Source organism: Chenopodium quinoa, unplaced genomic scaffold (genome assembly GCF_001683475.1).
Source record: "Chenopodium quinoa cultivar QQ74 unplaced genomic scaffold, ASM168347v1, whole genome shotgun sequence".
NCBI lineage: Eukaryota > Viridiplantae > Streptophyta > Magnoliopsida > Caryophyllales > Amaranthaceae > Chenopodium > Chenopodium quinoa.
The window spans coordinates 531,368-550,643 of NW_018742907.1; the positions used below are offsets into that span (position 1 = coordinate 531,368).

General features: G+C 36.6%; 3 protein-coding genes across 5 annotated transcripts; 2 read left to right on the top strand and 1 right to left on the bottom strand.

Moving 5' to 3' along the window:
• Positions 1–1,920: 1,920 nt before the first annotated feature.
• On the top strand, positions 1,921–6,729 carry LOC110727520 (FRIGIDA-like protein 3). Of its 3 annotated transcripts, none has more exons than XM_021907080.1 (5): positions 1,921–2,191; positions 2,661–2,709; positions 3,789–4,874; positions 5,413–5,594; positions 6,051–6,488. In XM_021907080.1, exons 3-5 carry the CDS (start codon positions 3,800–3,802, stop codon positions 6,486–6,488), a joined length of 1,695 nt encoding a protein of 564 aa, XP_021762772.1. In that variant the 5' UTR covers positions 1,921–2,191; positions 2,661–2,709; positions 3,789–3,799. The 3 variants fall into 3 exon arrangements, with proteins under 3 accessions (XP_021762772.1, XP_021762773.1, XP_021762771.1); XM_021907079.1 differs by having other exon boundaries at positions 1,922–2,191; positions 2,650–2,709; positions 6,051–6,729; XM_021907081.1 differs by lacking the exon at positions 2,661–2,709.
• A 399-nt stretch (positions 6,730–7,128) lies between these two features.
• Positions 7,129–11,947, top strand: LOC110727521 (TPR repeat-containing protein ZIP4-like). Its single transcript, XM_021907082.1, has 5 exons — positions 7,129–8,718; positions 9,797–9,986; positions 10,076–10,108; positions 10,222–10,842; positions 10,928–11,947. The coding sequence occupies exons 1-5, from the start codon at positions 7,205–7,207 to the stop codon at positions 11,585–11,587; spliced, it is 3,018 nt and encodes a 1,005-aa protein (XP_021762774.1). The 5' UTR covers positions 7,129–7,204; the 3' UTR covers positions 11,588–11,947.
• A 2,735-nt stretch (positions 11,948–14,682) lies between these two features.
• Positions 14,683–18,882, bottom strand: LOC110727522 (50S ribosomal protein L19-2, chloroplastic-like). The gene is made up of 6 exons (XM_021907084.1): positions 18,734–18,882; positions 18,513–18,614; positions 16,188–16,439; positions 16,011–16,097; positions 15,669–15,802; positions 14,683–15,172 (listed from the first exon to the last, which is right to left on the bottom strand). Exons 2-6 carry the CDS (start codon positions 18,612–18,614, stop codon positions 15,070–15,072), a joined length of 678 nt encoding a protein of 225 aa, XP_021762776.1. The 5' UTR covers positions 18,734–18,882; the 3' UTR covers positions 14,683–15,069.
• Between the last annotated feature and the right edge of the window lie 394 nt (positions 18,883–19,276).

The following is a 19,276-nucleotide window of genomic DNA, read 5'->3' on the forward strand; positions in this document are numbered from 1 at the left end:
TTATATAAACTGCATATAAATACGAATGTTATAACATTTCATATACAATATATTTTGTAATATATTAGCATACAAATAAGGTTTAAGTTTAGTATAGTAATAAAATTATAGCAAAGTAGATGGACACATAACCTTAAACGAAAATTAAGAGGATTTGAATAACCAAATACGGATCTACTTATGCTATTCATTTATTCATAACTAATGATGGCATACATACATGAATCAAGTAAAGTTTGGTTTAATGGAAAATAATACACTTTTTAACCTTGAGGTTAGGGATAAAGTTTAACACTCATTAGAGACACCTGTGAGTTGAAATCCCTTACCTTTTTTCTCTCACTCTTAAAATATTTAACCCACAAATAATAGACTAAAAAAATCATTAGAATCAAGGTTCGATCAAAATCCTTCTTGTTACTTACAAAAATAATAAAAAAAAATATACTACGTATACTAATGATTGCATACATGAAGCTAGCTGCTGTTCGGACAAGTTTGGCATAGCCTCATAAATTAACCCATTTGTGATTTTCTGACACAAGACACAAGGTGATATTACAGCTTGGACTCAAAATACAGTGTTACTTCTGTGTAGTACAGTACATTACAGTACAGTACGGTACAGTAATCCGTAGCATACACTTGTAGTATAGAGCTTTGGACTGATGTGAGTTTAATTAGTGTATGACTTTAGATGCTAAATTTGCCTCAAATTCATATTTTCAAATTTCAACTTTGTCATAATCTTTACTTAGCTTAATTTGCTTACCTATCATTACTAATGAATTTATGAGCTGAGGAAAAATATAAGTGAATTGAGATTTTGTTAAAATTGTCTTACTTTATATTTTTAAATACTTCGTATCAATTTTTTCACATTTTTACTCTTTGATATTTTAAAGTATTAATGTTTATAATTATGTATTGGTAAAATTAAAAGTTCAACTGTTGTATGTAAAATATAACGATGGAACTATAGATTTATTTTTCTTTAAACTTATCTTATACTTGATCTCCTGCTTCATTTTACTCGCATCTTTGAGAGTTTTACAATTGTCAATGCACAATTTAAACTATTAATATCTTTATTTGTATTTCAGTATCAATTATAAAAATTAGATTATAACAAAGTACAAATTAAAACAAATTCAACAAGATTCCATATATATATATATATATTTATCCCGTATTAATCACAATATAATGTTATAATGTAATACGAGAGAGTATGCTTAGTGTCAAAATCTTAATATTGCAATTAAAATGCAGCAGAGGAAATTTATACGAAGTACTTATTGTCTAGATCTTTATTATCTGAAGTACTTATTGTCTACTCCCTCCGTGATTAAATAAATGAAACGTCTTTCTTTTATGACTGTGTTTAAATAAATAAAGCTTTTCCATTTTTAGTAACTTCTCTCTATTTTTTAGTAATATCCTCTCTACCTTTTAATAATATTTTACTCCAATACAACTAATATTCCTCATAAAACCCCTTACTTTTTTTTTTTCTCTCCCTAAACTTATAGTATGACTGTATGAGCTTATCAATCTTTATACGAACTTATGTAAACTTTATTCCTCATAGTCAATGTACAAGTGAAAATAAGGTAGGACCTTAGATTAAGAATACGACAACAAAAATAAGCTTAAAGATGTAACGAGAATTAATGGCAACAGTGATAGAAGCATTAAGGTGGGAATTTGAAATTACGCGGCGCCAAAATTCACAAAATCTTTGTTTGTTCCATCTCTCTCTAGTCTCTAATTAAGACAACTCTCTGAATGTTCCAGATAGAAAGAATAGAATAGAAGAATTTGCACCGTAATACGAGGATTTCTTACAACGGGATTTCATTTCTCAAAACCCCGTCATATTCTTCACTAATTATTAAATTAATTTAATAATTCCCGCTAGACTGGCAAAAAAAGCAGAAATTCCTGTGTCGGAGGGTAGGCAACTGGAGGAGAGAGAAAGTTGTTGAGTGAGAAAGATAAAGCTTTCTTTGGTTTTTCTCTCTCTCACTTTCCTCTTTCTCTCTCTTCTTTCTCTCTCTAGGGATTGGATTGCGCACTCTACTATCCAGATACATATACTATGGACTGAATTATTTATCAAACCTATTTTCCGCCGCACTACTACTATCTATCTCCTCATGTTTTTCTCTCTCCTACTTTCTTCGATTTGGTATGTTTCTCGCCTTTTTGTTTAATTTTGCTTTTAATTGATCTTGATTTTATGTTTAGATCATGATTATTTCTGATTTTTTTGACCTAATTTTGCTGGAATTTGATCAAGAATTGAACGAATTTGTTGTTAGTGTTGTAATTATTGTCAATTTTTGAGGATTTTTTGTTTGAGCTATTGTTGTTGAAGTTTTGAAGTTAATTAGCTGGAAATTGATGAAAATTTGACTTAATATGATGCTAAATGATGTGATTTCTGTTGATTTTTGAGGAATTAATTGTCTGAGCTTGGTGTAGCTTAATGCATTTTGCTATGGTGTTGTAGATCTAAGTAATCGTGCGTTTCTTTTTCGCTTTAGTTTCTGCAATTTCTGGTAATTTTTCTCCGGTTGAGCTGTTGTAATTGAGATATGTTCGATTTTTCGGTGTTTTAGTTTGTTCTTCATTTAATTTTTCTAGGTTTATGGTAGATCTAGTTGGTGCCTGAAGAAGTTGAAGCCGCTGCTATTGTAGTCACTAGTAAGCTTCTTTTACTCGTTTCATTTACCACTTTATAGTGTGCCTTTTTTGGATTTTGATATGTTGTTGTGATTGTATGTTCGATATTCCTAGTTTGCCTGTAATTGTTTTTTCAATTAGCGTGTATGTGTGTCTGTGGTGGTGAGGTTATTATACTTCCAGGCTACGACTTAGATTATAATTTTCCACAAATATTACGACAACGATGAAATTACGCATCCCAAAACACATTTTATATGTTAAATATCTATAATTATATAAGAGTAAAAATTATAAAAAGTTGATATTGTGCAAGTATTTTACGATACAAATCTAACAAAACCCCACATGGCTATATGTTACTAATCATAATATGTGGTCAAACAAGCGTGATGAATAGTGCAAAAGTCCAGTTGTTGCAATATTACTAGAACGGAGGAAGTATGCTTTAAGGTAACTAGATCCTCCAATTTGTTAGTTTAGAATTTAGATGTGTGTTGTATTTGCTCATTTTAAATACTTCATCTGTTACATATTAGTTGCAACATTGGGTAATATTTGTGAGAGATAAAATATTCCAAAGTTGCAACTAATATGTAACGGAGGTAGTAACTGTGATGATGTTTGTATGCACTCATTTTCTTCCTTGTGTATGTGAAGTCTGTTTCTGTTCTTACTGCTTTTGACTGTTATCTATGATCATATTACTTCCCTAATCTGTCATGTTGGTTTTGTGATTTTGTGTGGGCAAGAAACTCAGCATTTTAAATGCTTATGTGTTAGTAATTGGTTTTTGATAAATGACCTGGTGCCTATTGGCTGTTCCCTGTGCCTCATATGGCTTATGTTTATTCTGATGGACATTACAACATGTGGTCTAAAGTAAGAAGTGATTGACTTAATGCATTGGCTAGCGTGAAATGAAAACTGTTGCAAGGAAAAAAAAAAAGGAACTGAGGAAGTATATATACTACATATATATTTTCCTGATTTTATCTGCTGCATATGACACTGCTTGCCAAAACTGTGTGCCAATGTATCTAATCTTCCTTGCCTTCCCTTATTAATATTAATCTGTTGATTGCTGCTCCTTTTTCCAGCGGTATTTTCAATGGAGGATACTCAATCTGTTGGCGTGCTCATAGATTCTGCAACCTCCAAGATACAGCAACTTCAGAAAGCATTTGCTGAGCTTGAAAGTCACAGGGCTATTTCCCTCAATTTGAAATGGAAAGAGCTGGAGGCCCATTTCCATGGTTTGGAAAAATCACTTAAGAGGCGTTTTCATGAGTTGGAAGATCAGGAAAAGGAATATGAAAACAAGACAGTGGAAGCACAAGAGATTCTAGAGAAGCGTAAAGCAGCAGTTGTGGCCAAAGAGCAGGCTTCTTTAGAGAGGCTTCAAGAGAAGAGGGATGCTGCTGTTTTTGCTATTGTTAATGCTAAAGAGAAGCAATGGAGGGTATCATGTGAAGAATATTCTGAAGCCACCAGTGAGAGCCAGGGTGGAACCATGGAGGACACACCAACTAACTCTTTGATATCTGAAATTACTTCTGAATATACTAGTGGAACAGCTGAAGATGGAAGTCCAGAAGTGCAGTCAGCTGATAATGGAAACGGGGAGGTGACATCTTACCCTGAGCTTGTCAAACTATGTGAAGAGATGGATGCTGAGGGTCTTCATAATTTTATATCTGACAACCGCAAGAACCTTGCATCAATGCGGGAGGAAATACCACAAGCTTTGAATGCTGCTGCTGACCCTGCCTGTTTGGTTCTTGATTCGCTGAATAACTTCTACCGTGGTGATGTGACAAACTTGGATGCAAAAAAGGATTCCAGTCTTTTGGGTCTTCGCCGTACCTGCATCATGTTGATGGAATGTCTTAGCATTTTGTTTGCGAGTCTGGATGCAACCACTGTTTCTGAAATAGTCTCTGCAGATGTTAAGGCACGAGCAAAAGCTATTGCTGAGGCATGGAAGCCAAAGCTTAATGAACTTGACATGGAAGCTGGAAGTGGAAACTCCTTGGAGGCTCATGCATTTTTACAACTTCTGGCTACTTTCTATATTGCATCTGATTTTGACACAGAAGAACTAACCAAACTAGTGCCTTTGGTGTCGCGTCGTCGCCAAGCTGCTGATCTCTGCCGCTCACTTGGGTTATCTGATAAAATGCCAGGTCAGATTTGTGTATTATGTACAAGCCAAAGTCTTGGAGTGGTATGAAAAATGCAGGGAGGCTTTTATGAACTGCTGTACTGGACCCCTTAACATTGACACACTTCTTTTTTAATCAAGCTTTTCCCCAAACAGTGATAGGCTTAGCCGCATAGGTGGGGTGTCTGGCTGTGGTACTTATTAGTGGACCTTTGAAGTTGAGAACTAAAACTAACCTAATTATTTCAAATGTTCCCTTTCCCGTTCATTGACATAATTTTACCTAATAAAATCTGGCATTTCTCACTCTTAGGCTAGATGTTTTTCACTGATTCTTATTGGAAGAAGGAGAGAATTTTGTGTGTGTGTGTGTGTGTGTTTGTGTTCATTTTAATTTGTTTGTTGGGAAAGCATATTAGCTCCCTGGTTTATGTAATAGGAAACTTGTTGATAACTTGCACATTCTGCATCATCTCTTGATTAATACTGCATATCAACAAGTAAAGCCATGGCTTTGCATTTATGTGTTATGGTTGTTGACTTCAAGCTGGAATCTGCAGGTGTAATTGAAGTGCTGATTAATAGCGGCAGACAAATTGATGCCATTAATTTGGCCTCTCAATTTGAGCTGACTGAACAATTTCCCCCCGTTCCTCTGCTGCAAAACTATTTAAAGGAAGCGAAAAAAGTTCTTTCTCCAGTTAAGCCTGGAAATGCATCACCGTCTTCTCCCAGTGGACAGGTTTCCTTCTCATTCTGCTGTTTATTTCTTTGCTTAGTTTATGGTTATGTTCTTCCTTTTCACTTTGTATTACTCCTATGTGGCCTAAAGATTGCCCTAATACCCTGTGACTCTGTGAGGCCATGATGTATTTACTATGTGGATAGAATAAATTTCTGTAACATATATAACTACAATAAATTGGTTTACTACGTGTGTGAAAGGACTGAAAGCATGTGTAATCTGCAATAACTTCAGTTTTTGATGCATATTAGTTGAAATTGGATATTCCATAGATGCTCTTGCTAGTCTTGTACATATTCCGCTTATAAGTGTGCATGCCCAGTTGCCCTTGCACTTGCTCATACTCCTTCAGACACTTGGGTGTATGATGATAAAATTTGGTAGTAATACATCTTATGCTGCAAACATTTAACTAAATTTTCTCTTACCTTATTAGTTGTATTATTCTTTCAGAACAACGATGTGAATGAACGAGAGCTCAGTGCTCTGAAGGCTGTCCTGAAATGTGTGGAAGAGCACAAGCTTGAAGAACAGTTTCCTATGGAGACTCTGGCAAAACGCTTATTCCATCTTGAGAAGGCAAAAGCAGATAAGAAACGAGCAACAGAAGTTACTAAACCTCAATCCAAGAGGCCCCGTGCTACCAATGTGGGGTTTGCTCCCCGCGTCACTAACCTTGCTGCCAACACTTCTCCGTATGCTGCTAGGCTGACTGACAGGTACCCTCCCCATTACGTGTTTGACAACAGACCCTATGTTTACCCTGCTGGACCTACTGATAATCACTGCCCTCCTCCTGTCTTGGGTGCCCCAGCTTATGGCTTTCCTCCGGGCCATGGAAATTACTACGCCAATGGGTACCAGTATCAGGCCCCTCCTTATCAGTACTGATGCTAATTTGGTGACTCTCATGAACTTCTGATTTTAACTACTAAGTTTTTAACCCTTTTTCTAAGATGTCAGGTACTGTACGGTTAATCTTAGTATTAGGTGGGAAAAAACTGAGATAATGTAAGGCGAAGTAAAAAAAAAAAAAAAAAGGATCAAGCTTAGTGTTTTAGCCTCTTTCAGTTTCATGTATAACGAGACCTTTTAATCCTCTAATATATGTACCGTGTTTTGTGTTTGTACATTTCTCTTCTCTTATCTCATGTTTCTTACTACAAGTAGCTTATATGGTTTCAGTTATGAATATAGCTGAAATTGATCGTGAATTTGCTACTTGTATGAAAGAGTGCTGGCCACCATGCAATAGGTCTAGCCGTCTAGGACCTGTAGCCAGAGTATCAGACCCGCTTGGACCATATCGCTACCAAAATAAGAATTGGTTGCTTGTCAAAGTTTCATACTCCGTATCAAATTAGCTCTGATGGGAAGTCACCTTATCAATTTTCATGTATTGGAATATATAAGCTTAAATACTAATTACTAAATCATCCTAAGACCAAATATTTCTATATACGAAGTATATATTATGTAGTTATGAAAAGAACATGTCTAAACCGTGAGCTGAAAGAAAAAAACATGAAGGAGTATTAAAGAATTTGTGAGCTGAAAATAGATTCATTTCAAACTAAGAGCACGATGCTCATAGACTCATAGTATACATGTCTAAACCGTGTTCCAATTTGTTTGTAAGAATTGTAGCCGTTACTTTAGAATTCAATCTCTTTGTAATTCAATCTCAAGAAATTTCAAACTATAATTACAATTTTCAAATTTTCCCTCCTAGAACCTCTCTATCTTCCTTTGTATTTTTTAAACAACCGCCTCTTTCTCTTCTTCATCATTCAAATAAACGCCCAATTTTCCCGGCAAAAATGAGAATAGCAGAGATAAACTCGCCGGACCTCCGGCAACACGATGCCGTTTCACTCATCCTCCAACAAATCGAATCACTCGTCAAACAAATCGAGCTTCTCTCTCCTAAAACTTCTCCCTTACCTTCCTCTCTCTCCCCTCAGCTTCGACAATGTCTGACTCAACTGAGTCAACTCGGTCCTTCCTTCTCCAAATCGGTCAAGCTTCAGCTATGGAAGCTCAGCTACCGTCTCTGGAACTCCTGCGTCGATCTCACAAACGCCGGCGTAATAGGACACGTAGAGCTCCGGCAATCCGCCGCCGACATTCTCGCAATCGCCGGTGATGTTGCTGGAGTTCCGTCACCGGCGATGAAGGCGGCTTCGTTCTACTACAAGACTGGTTTGATTTGGCATGAGATGAGGAAGTTTGATTTGGCGAATGATTGTTATGAGAAAGCAACGGATCTTGTTGCGAAGGTTGAAATTGATTCGATTTCTGACCTAGGAGAGAGAAAACTGTTGCTCGATCTTAATATTGCGAGGTCGAGAACTGCGTGGGAGGTTTCGGATCGAAACGTTTCGATTGCGTTGTTGAATCGGTCGAAGAAGTTTCTGTTTGAAACGGCGGAGAATTACAGGATTCTTGCAGAGCAATACTTGGCGTTTGGGAAGGCGCTGTTGATGAAGAGCGGAGTTTCGGAGGGTAATGAAGTGTTGAAGTTGATGAATGAGGGTTTGGAGTTGTGTGAGAAAGGGCTTAGAGTTGTGAAGAAGACGGATGAAACGCTGAGTTTGAAGGCTTTGAGGGATACGACTCTGCGTTTTATTGCTGCTTCGCATTTGCAGAGGGAAGAGTTTGAGAGTGTGGTTAAATGTGTGAGGGTTTTGAGGGATTATAGTGGTGTTAAAAGCGGCGATCAGCACCCGAGTTTGAGTGTTTTAGCATTGAAGGCGTGGCTGGGATTAAGGAGGTTTAGTGAGGCAGAGAAAGAGCTGAGGGATATGGTTGTAAATAAGGGGGTTCCGGAGGCTGTTTGGGTTTCAGCTGTGGAGGCGTATTTTAAGGCAGTTGGTATGGCTGGAGTTGAGACAGTGAAGAGTATTTTTCTAGGGCTGTTAGGGCGGTGCCAAGTTAGTGCTGGTGCAGCGGTTCGTGTGATTTATAAGGTGATAGGGGAAGGCGGTGGTGGTGGGGAAGGGTTACGGATTAGAAAGATAATGGCGGAGGAGTTGGTGAGTGATGAAAGGGTGGTGACACTTTTTGCTGGGGAGACAGCTGCAAAGGAAAGAGCAGCCTTACATGCTGTCTTGTGGAATTGGTGAGGCTTTACTACAGTATGAACTAGTCCAAGTTCTTGTGATTTAGTTGTTTGTTTAGTCTCTTTAGTGGATACTAAAGAGCATAACAAATTAATACTCCGTATGAAAATTTTGCAACAAATGCTTTGTTCTTGCTACTCTTCAGTACCCAGTGAACCAATTTTGCCTATGATAGTTATCTTCAAGGCATAATCTTGTCGTGGTTGTTTGTTTGCACTTTGTATTGTTTTGTCTCGTGTTTGTTGGATCCTTTTGTTGTCTTTTGATCTCGCTCTGGGTGTGATATGCTGCTCTCCTTTGGTTTCTTCATGCCTACTTTTTCATGGGACCTCTGTCTTTTGTATCGAACTTGTTTTAATGAATGATTTGCATGATTAGGTGTGGTCTTGTATACTGTTTCCTGTTGGTGGTTAATGTTTGGCCTGTGTAATTATAAATCATGTGGCTGTGGTATCATATGTTGTAGAGACCCTAAGAAAGAGTATATAAACCAATACTGGTCAAGCTAATGGTTGATTCCCAAGATTGGTTTATATACTCTATCACTTAGGCTGTTGTGGACTTGTGGGGACTTAAATCTTAGCTACAGCTCTGAAATGTAGATGCCCCTGAAATGTATCATAAGAAACGTAGGTTTTAATTTGAAAGAGAGATTTAGGAATTGGTGGAGGGAGTTATTGCTAGTAATTCATATAACACCGTCTTTTTATAATTGGTGGTATCATGACATCACTTCTGAGGATCTGTTTGCTGAAGAATTTGAGATTTGCTATGATATGTATGTAAGCAGAGTAATGGTGTGGCAGGAAGAGATTTTTGAGAAAATGCAATCAACATATGCCTCGGATTTGAATCTATGAAGCAATTGATATGAACAAAACAAAATGAGGAAAATCAGTAGTCTACTTGAGACAATTTAGACAAAGATGGGATGGTATGCATAAGTTGTAGCTGTTCATTTTCTGATTCTTATCTATGTTGATCTTTCTGCTTTTGTGCATATCTTTTTTATTTTTTTGTAGAGACTTCTCTTTTACAAACTCCCGTCCTTTTGACCAACTTAATTTCCCTGAGCAGTGCTGCAGCTCATTTTCGGTCAAAGGACTATGAGATTAGTGCGGGATTATTTGAAAAGGCTATGCTTTATGTGCCCAGTGGCACCGAGAGCAGAATTCTACGAGCAAAGGGATACAGAGTTTTGTGTCTATGCCACTTGGGCCTCTCCCAGCTTGATCAAGCTAAGGAATACATTGATGAGACAGAGAAGGTATTGTGTGTTGTTCTCATCTGGTATAAGGCTGAGCAACAAAGAAAGACTAAAGATGTTTATGATACTGATGCATTTTTTTCCTGCAGCTTGAGCCAACCATAGCCTGTGCATTTCTGAAGGTATTGTAAATTTTGCTTGCTTTTGCTTAAATTTTTTTTAAAAAAACCTTGTTTCATTCTATCTTAGCCTCACTGTAGTTTTTTTTTTTTTTTTTTCCTTATGATTTGGGCAGTTCAAGATATACTTGCAAAAGAATGATCATGCTGCTGCCATAACTCAGATAAAAGCTATGATGGGCTGCACTGACTTCACTACAGAATTTCTTTCACTTGCAGCGCATGAAGCTGTTGCATGTCGTGCACTTGGAGTTGCTGTTTCCTCTTTGTCTGATCTCCTCAACTTCTACACATCAGGAAAACCAATGCCAGTAGCTGAGATAGTTGTGGTTCGCACCACTCTAGCAATCCTTGTTCAAGAATCTGGTCATGAGTATGATCTCCTGAAGCACATGAAGAGAGCCCAAACTAGGATGACTGAGCTAGGGCCTGATAATTTCTTTGGGAAAGGTGAGGTTGGAAGGCGAGAGCAAAACTGGATCGCAGCAAATGCATGGAATGCAGGGACACGAGCAGGGGTGGAAGAAAGCTATGAATTATGTGCTGAATTTTTGAGTTTGGCAGCTGAATTCTATGATGTTAAGATTGACAGGGAAGCAGAAGGAAACAACATAATGGTTTGCAAATCAATTGTCCTGGCTGTTTCTGCAATGTTAGCCACTGAGAAGCAAAAGAAGGTTGCGATGTTGGATGCACAAGTGAGGAAAGCCATAGAACTGCTAGATAGAGTTGGAAAGGTACGAAATAGTTTCCTTTGTAATAAAGGTAGCTTAGCTATATTCTATGAAGTCCCACTAATATTTTCGTGCAACATGCTGTCAGTTGGTGGAATCATTATCAGCTGCAGAAAATCCATCAGACTGTCAAGACAGCAGCCTCGACCCAAAATTCCAACTTGTATACATGATGAATGCATATGAACTATATGGAAGGATGAAAGACTCAAGATCCCAGCACCTCCTTGTGAAAAGTTATTTGAATTCAAAGGTCTCTAACCCGAAGGATCTTCTTCAGATAGGCCTTGCTTTCTCACAAGGTTCTCAATTTAATGCTGAAGTAGCAACCACCACTTTAAATGCTTGCCTCTCTGGTTTACTTGCTTCACCTTTACCAGACTATAATGAGGTGGCTATAGTTATAAGACGGCTAATTACTATAGCTGTGGTTTACAAGGGAGATGCTGATGATGAGGCGGTGTACAATCTATATAAACAGGCACAACGAATTATGGTGGGGCTCAGAGAAGGTGAGTACCCTGTTGCCGAAGGGAAATGGCTTGCCACCACATCTTGGAACAGGGCAGCAGTCCCTGTGAGACTCAGGCAGGTTGATGGGGCAAAAAAATGGATGAGTTTGGCGTTGGAGCTTGCAAAGAAGGTACCAGGAATGGAAACTTATAAGGCATGTATGGAAGACTTTATCGCCAGCTTTGAGAAGAAACTACAAGAGGATGATGAAAAGAGGAGCAAGCTAACTAGATGAATGACAAATAGCATGAATATGTGCTGAAGTAGATATTTTGTACAGATTATAGAAGGCGAAAACTACAGGACACAGAAGAAACGTTTGAGAACTACATAACCTGAATCAGAGTACTATCCCTGTCTGCTTGCCATTTACAGAGAAAACAAACTTCTTGATTTGAAATTTTTTCATTGTAGAAAATTCATGATCTGTATACGCGGCTGTATGTTAAGACTACAGAACTATTGCAAAATTGGACACCAAAGATATATGTGATATGTTAACCTTTATATATATTGGCCAGATTGTCAAAAACAATCGAATTTGATTTGAAGAGTATTGTACAAAAAGTAATCAATATGGTTTACAGAATAATATTTTTCCTTCCCCTTTCTTGTAGACTTTTTCCAGAATCTCCTAAACAAAGAATAACACTTACTCTGATTTGCAGAGTATTGTACAAAAAGTAATCAATATGGTTTACATAATTTGAAGGCCCCTATATTGTAGGGGCTGCAATATTTCCAATACTTCAGTCTATTTGTATCCTATCATCAATAACTTCCTCCTTACCCAGCACCTTATTCTGTCAACTCTAATTTGATATCAAGTAGATGCCTGGAGTGGTGGTATAGTCTTATATCGGTCATCAGTCGATATAGAACCAGTACTCCAGAACTCCATATGTCCACTTTTGATCTAATATTGAAGCAGATACAACCACCTTCAATAATGTTGCTGCTATGGGAAGGAAGAGCAAACATGGTAGAAAAGATAACCGGGGTGACTGAGGGAAAAAATTAGCTGGTAGAAAAATCTCTCTTGAATGTCAAAGACATACAAAAAAGCATTCAATTCTACCATGGTAACCTTTTCCCATTTGAAGAGGTATGAGACTGCTCTTCAAACTAGAGAACCTTCTTATAATATATTGTGGAAATGTATTGTTGTGTCTTCTAGTCATCATCTCTGGATAGGCCAAGTTCCTTCATGGAAGTTGAGCCTCTTTCAGGTGACAGGCGCCACGCCGAAGAGAGGAAGGTTATAGCCTTAAGAGTTGATGATCACAACAAATGTCACTTCCACAGCTGCTCGGTCTAAGTCTCATAGCCATGAGAGTATAATCTGTATAAAACAAGAAACTCTAGTTAGTCCTTTATTCATAATAATAGTATAATAATTAGAGGAATTGTGTGACTAAGACATGTTTTGCATATTGATTTCTTGTTTTAAATCAAAATATTTTTTACAGATCTATTTTTTTAAAAGTTTTAAAACCGTGCAATTGCATGAGTTCTATACCAATTACGGAACTTCAACCCAAAATTCACCCCAAAAATCATGCAATTGCACGGCTTTAAAACTTTTAAAGATATAGATCTGTAAAATAATATTTTGATTTATAACAAGAAATCAACATGCAAAACATGTCTTAGTCACACAATTCCTCTAATTATTATACTATTATCATGAATAAAGGACTAATTAGAGTTTCTTGTCTTATTCAGATTATACTCTCATGGCTATGAGACTTAGACCGAGCAGCTGTGGAAGTGACATTTGTTGTGATCATCAACTCTTAAGGCTATAACCTTCCTCTCGGTGTGGCGCCTGTCACCTGAAAGTGGCACAAATGCCAGGAAGGAACTTGGCCCATTCAGAGACGGTGACTGAACGACACAACGCTACACTTCCGCATATTATCAATGGAGGTTTGCAAGTTTGAAGAACCTGTCCTACTTCTTGCTTCATAGCCATGCCAAATGGGAAAAGGTTGTCAAGGTAGAATTGAATGTTTTTCTATATGTCTTCGACATTTATAGAGAATTAGAGATACTTCTGCCAGATAATTTTTTTCCCTCAGTCACCCGGTTATCTTTTCTATCATGTTTATTTGCTCTTCCTTCATTTAGCAGCCATCTAACATTTAAGGTGGTTAGTTGTATCTGTATCACAAGTTCACAACCAAGTGGACATATGGAGCTGTGGAGTGGTTCTATATCGATTGATGACCGATATAAGACTATGCCACAACTCCAGCACAATAAGGTGCTAAAGAGAAAATGATCGATGATAGAGGTTAGAGGTTAGAGGAGACAGGTAGACTGAAGCAAAAGCATCGCTCCATTCAAATTATGTAAACTATATTGATTACTCGTACATTTGGTACAATACTCTTCAAATCAGAGTAACTGTTATTCTTTGTTCAGGAGATTCTGGAAAAAGTCTACAAGAAAGGTGAAGGCAAAAAAAAAGCTGCTCGTAGTAATTTATTCTGTAAACCATATTGATTACTTTTTGTACAATACTCTTCAAATCAGATTCCATTGTTTTCGACAAAAATCAAATATTAACATTTGAAAATAATTCTAAAATTATTAAATCTTGTTCATTTTTAAAAATTATGGTTGTAGAATCATACGGCTAGTAGGAACGTGATTGTTGAATGCTAGAAATCGAAAACATGTTATTCATGCACGATATATCAAAGTCAGGGTTCGACAATTTCTTTAAAAAAATAATGCAGACTATCTTCGGAGAGCCTTACACCGAATGCATATATTAAAGTTGGATAGTTTTGTTGCCAAAGTACTAGCAACAGGAATGATGTTTCTAACTACATTCTAAAGGAGGATTTTGTATATGAAAGGAACCTTAAATTTCGAGTGCTTCTTATTCTTTTGCACGAAAAATTATTGAGAAAAACTAGAAATTAGTAAGAAAAGTATCCATAGAAGCATGGTAGGCTTACTTAATAGTGAACAAGCCATTTTTAGCTAATTGACATCTTAGTCTATCTTGATGTTATGAAATATAGGGAGGGGCATAGATTAAATTTGAAGTTGAATATTAAAAGGGTAATATTTGAAGCATTTTTCAGACACCGCATCTAAGAATTTAGAGCAGAGGCATTAGTTAATGATCAAACCTGTATATGGGCTAGTATAAGGATTGAGAAAGTTGTCTGGCTAGAATATGCAGCTCTTCACGCTGTGCGTGCTTCGACTGTCAGAAACTCTAACAACCTGGATAAACGCATTGCTACTTTCCCTGGAAGCTTAATCTAACTTCCTCTGTATATCAGACTTACATCCCACATCACTTACGTAATAAACCAGCATCCAAGCAAGTAAATTCATTACAAAAAAGCAAGAGGAACCAACAAAAGGATTTATTACTCTGGCAGCTTAATGCCATTCGACTACCTGTTATCCACATTGCTAAACCTCAATATACCATAGCACTATTTTACGCATTAAGAATTACACAAAAAAAAAAAAAAAAAAAAAAAAAAAAAAAAAAAAATCTGGACATACATTAGAGTGGTTTTGGATCTGTTCACAAAAATGATCTGCATTGCCACCCTGAAATGGTCACAGCCCAGCTATCATTGGTTCCACAGACATTATAGTGCAGGGTGTTTGCAAATCTTAGTGAAGAACCCTTTTTTTTTCCTCTTAGTTATTTGATCTCCATACAATTGAAAGAAAGTCGGGGTCCTATTTCTTTAGGGGATTCATCTTTTCCCTAAGATAGTATAATTTGGCTCTTCTCACTTTCTTCTTATCCAGCACTTTAATCTCCTTTATGTTAGGCGAGTACCTGTTGCAGTCAAATCACAGGTCATCAAGAATTTAGACATAAATAATCATCTCAAATTTGTAAGCCCTATAATATACTCAATCTCATTTCCAAGACAGGAAGAACAAATTTATTAGCGACAGGAAGTCAGGGACAACAATAGAAAGGTCAACAGAAGTTCTGCAGAGGTTTCAGTATCAAAGGAAAATGCTTTGAGGAAATGTGTTTCTGGAGAAAGAAAATTGTAAAAAACAAGAAAAAGGGTGGTTGAAGTTGAACCATTTTTTGGAGATGTGATGCAGCCCAAATATATTATTCTAGCAAAGTTTGTGTCTGGCCTGTTCAATCCTAAATCTTACTGGCTTTGGTTGAACTTTTCACAGCTAGTAATAAGGCTAGACTGGTGTCTCAGGCTAATAAATGGGCAGGCTTTTTTGGGTTTAGCATTAGGCGATGTTCAATTCTATTATTGAAGGAAATATTCAATTTTGCAAAGAGGCTTTTTAAGTACACATACATTGGAAGAAGACTTTCAACCCCAACTCCAGCAACTAGTCTCCTTATTCTAAATGTTGAGTTTAATCCTGCATTCCGCCTTGCTATAACAATGCCTTTTATTGTAGTAATACGTCTTTTGTTTTCAGGAACTTCCTGTTTTTACACATGAAAATAAAGAAGAGTTAAAAACATGTCATTGAGGGTTCCCATCCCAACATGAAAGCAAGACCAATAGTTGCCTCCAGCCAACATGTATGCAAGATCAATAGTTGCATCTAGCCAACATGTATGCAAGATCAATAGTTGCATCTAGCCAACATGTATGCAAGATCAAAATTTGCCTCTACCAAGTTTTACATACCAATTTGAGCTGGATGATATAACCAGGCTTGATATCAGGAATTTCTCTCTGTCCCTTTACCTCCTCAACTGCTTCTTTATCCAGAATCTGTAGAAAAAAAATATTGGATGGACATAAGAATGAAAATTGAGCGCATTCAATTTCCTTGTAAAACAGATGCAGTGAAAGCAAGCATACCTGCATTATGTGCCTAGCTGTTTTGTCAAGCCTCTTAAATTTTATGCGAGCAGGCACATCAGCTTCAGGAGCTGTAGTATCCTGTGTGATTGATGCTGCAGGAGTACCAGCAGTAGAGAAGCACCTGTGAATAAGTCCCTCAGAGAAAGCACCCTCGTGAATGGCACCAAACTTTGCACTTCCGCTGAACAAAGCAAACGAAGGTGCAGCATATCCATGTTTTGAAGCACATTCATGGCCAAGTTCCCTTCCCTGTGAGTTTGAATATTTAAATAACCCATTTCAGCTTTAGAATAAGGCAAGTCATACTTCATAGTTCTCTTTTCCTTTTCTATGAAAAAATATAAAGAATTCGTGCTAGTGTGCTACAGTTAGTAACAAATATAACAATTATTTGCAGTCAGGGTATTCAAAAGATTCTACTTAATTGAGCTGAACAGGGAATGGAAAACTGATAAGCATTGAAATGGACATCCAATGAGCACAGGAAAGGAAAGGGGGTATTTCAGCATCACAAAGTGTTAAGAGTATTCAAAACGGATGTAGTAGATGCCACTTCAATAAATATTACTACGGGCAACGCCAACTTGAAAAAGGTAATGAAAGCAAAGGACAAGGAGATGATGTAGAAGATAGAACAGGAGAGAGGGGAGAAGAAAGTAATTAACCTAGGACTACTGCAGCCACAACATCTCACCATATCTTATCCAGCCATCCAGTCTCCATTAAAATAACAGATGTATTTATAGAAGAGTGATGGTTCATTGGAGCAGAAAAATTGAATTCAAGGCCATGCTTGGAATAAATTAATTGAATTGGAGGGCATACAAATAAATTGGAGCCTAGAGAAAGACAGTGGTGGATGCACAGATGTAACTGTGATGGTTTTAAAGACTAGGTAGAGGGATCTACCTTTATTGAAGAGTAAATTATTTTCTTCAGATAGGGGGGGGGGGGGGGGGGGCAAGGAACCTATTAGCTCAACTCGGAAATGATATTACCTTCCCTAACTAACTTACACAAAAGGTTACATGATTACATCCCAGAACACTTTTACTACTCCATATTACCCCCTAATTGATTTCCTCATAACAAGAAATGTCCACTTATAGATAAAATCTTCTTAATAGGCAGGTCATGTACTCAGTCATGAAATTTTCTTAGTAGGCAGGCTTACTCAGATCAGAAGATTCAGCGTCTACTCAAGTTTAACTGCCTAGGTCATGCACTGAGAAAACAAGTAGCCTTTACTTCATTATAAGCCCCTTCAACGACCAAACAACCCATATGCAAGATAAAGCTTCCATCAAAGTCTGATTTCTCTCACAATCCTCTTCATTACCCAAATAATCATAATTCTTACATGAAGGCTTCTCATTCCACAACTCTAATACTTGATTACTGAAATCTTACTCTCTTACAAATTGAAATAGGTTTCGCACATGCAACAAAAAATTAAGCAATACTTTCAAATATTGAACAGTGTTGTGGACAGTCTTACAGCCAAATCAAGTCTTAGCAAGTTGGCATACTTGCGCTGAAGTGTTTCATCACCGAGTATAGGAGACATTTTATAGAGAACGTGTGAAGCAAGAACAACAGCAATCTTTTGCTTGGCACTAGAAATTTGGTAGTGAAGGAGGAAGGGAGAAGCCTGGGGTTAAAATGAAGCATTCCTTTCTCAAATTCAAACTTTTTTTAGCAACTTTAGAGCAACCATTTTCAACCTAAAATAATCGCGCTCATATACAAACCAAACAATAGAAAACTGAGAATCTTATTTTCTTAGAATAGGACTCTTTCTACAACCAAGCACAACCCAAGTAGATGAACCAAAAATAATCCTCCAATCAAGATTACATCTCTCAGCATACAACTGAATTGAGAAAAAAAATTACGTATTTTTATCGATTTCCTTAACTTTCTTTCAAAACAAAAGTTACATCCACAATATCATCACACCATTTTAATGGTTACACTTAAAAGCAAAGATTACATAGCTTTGAAGGCTCTAAAAGTTTCAGTGAATGCTTCAAAGATTCAAAATTTCCAAGCGATTTCCTAGTTCAAATTAAAATTTAGTAACTACTAATAATTTCAGAATTTACAAATTAAATTTCACTGTTTCAATACCTCAATTTTCCCAGCTAATATATATATATATATATATATATATATATATATATATATATATATATATATATATATATATATATATATATATATATATATATATATATATATATATATATATATATATATATATATATATATATATAATCAATAAAAGGCAGAAACAAGGAAAAATAGAAGAAATGCAAGTACCGAAACAATGGTGGAGAGAGAACCGAAGCTGCGAATATTCGAAGGGACGAAATCCGAGGTTAATCTGCATTTCGATCGAACTGTCCTAATTAGGGATTGCATCTGAAAATTTTCGAAATAACAATGAAACAATTTGATTAATTAGTAGATCAATTGAACGATGAAAATGGGGGAAAATGCAATGAAATCAAGAACTAGTATTGAGAATTAATGGCGCGTACCTTATTGAGGTAGACGAAGATGAAATCCTGCAAAAACCCTACTTCCTTTTTCTTAATTTTTGGTTCAGAAGTTCTGAATCTGTTGGGACTTTGGAGGGTTTATCACAGTTGAAAGTACGGTATTACCCCCAATTTTACAGCGTTGCCTGGTTATGGGACGGGACAAGGCGGGTAAGTGGGTCACTCAACCGGATTGTGCCCTCGGGAGCAAGATTGTGGCATGATACTACTCATAATTATTTAACTGGTGAGTAGCCGAGAGTTGCCCCAAGTTGCTACTTTTGTAAACATGCAATCGATAATTTTTTAAAAAAAAAATTCAATACTGAATTTGTCATTGTCAAACTAAATTTGAGTTATATTTTGAGTTTTTTTAATTGAACTTTGTGGTTTGTATTTATATTAAATTTTTTTTACAATAGTTGATAATTGGCTTTGATGGTTAAATAACCATTTTTATTATAAAAAAAATAAAATAAATAGGACTACGTGGCACATCCATCGACGTTTTTAGAAATGTCTTTTAATATATTAGCATAGATG

What these genes read in the sequence shown, in the direction of transcription:
- LOC110727520 (XM_021907080.1), top strand. Translation starts at nt 3,800, where the DNA reads ATGGAGGATACTCAATCTGTTGGCGTGCTCATAGATTCTGCAACCTCC. An exon ending in GTTATCTGATAAAATGCCAG is followed by an intron (nt 4,875 to 5,412) that starts GTCAGATTTGTG and finishes TGGAATCTGCAG; the next exon opens with GTGTAATTGAAGTGCTGATT. An exon ending in CGTCTTCTCCCAGTGGACAG is followed by an intron (nt 5,595 to 6,050) that starts GTTTCCTTCTCA and finishes TTATTCTTTCAG; the next exon opens with AACAACGATGTGAATGAACG.
- LOC110727521 (XM_021907082.1), top strand. Translation starts at nt 7,205, where the DNA reads ATGTCTAAACCGTGTTCCAATTTGTTTGTAAGAATTGTAGCCGTTACT. An exon ending in TAGCCTGTGCATTTCTGAAG is followed by an intron (nt 10,109 to 10,221) that starts GTATTGTAAATT and finishes TGATTTGGGCAG; the next exon opens with TTCAAGATATACTTGCAAAA. An exon ending in TGCTAGATAGAGTTGGAAAG is followed by an intron (nt 10,843 to 10,927) that starts GTACGAAATAGT and finishes ACATGCTGTCAG; the next exon opens with TTGGTGGAATCATTATCAGC.
- LOC110727522 (XM_021907084.1), bottom strand. Translation starts at nt 18,614, where the DNA reads ATGCAATCCCTAATTAGGACAGTTCGATCGAAATGCAGATTAACCTCG. An exon ending in CTCTCTCCACCATTGTTTCG is followed by an intron (nt 16,440 to 18,512) that starts GTACTTGCATTT and finishes TCAAACTCACAG; the next exon opens with GGAAGGGAACTTGGCCATGA. An exon ending in CAGCTAGGCACATAATGCAG is followed by an intron (nt 16,098 to 16,187) that starts GTATGCTTGCTT and finishes TTTTTTCTACAG; the next exon opens with ATTCTGGATAAAGAAGCAGT.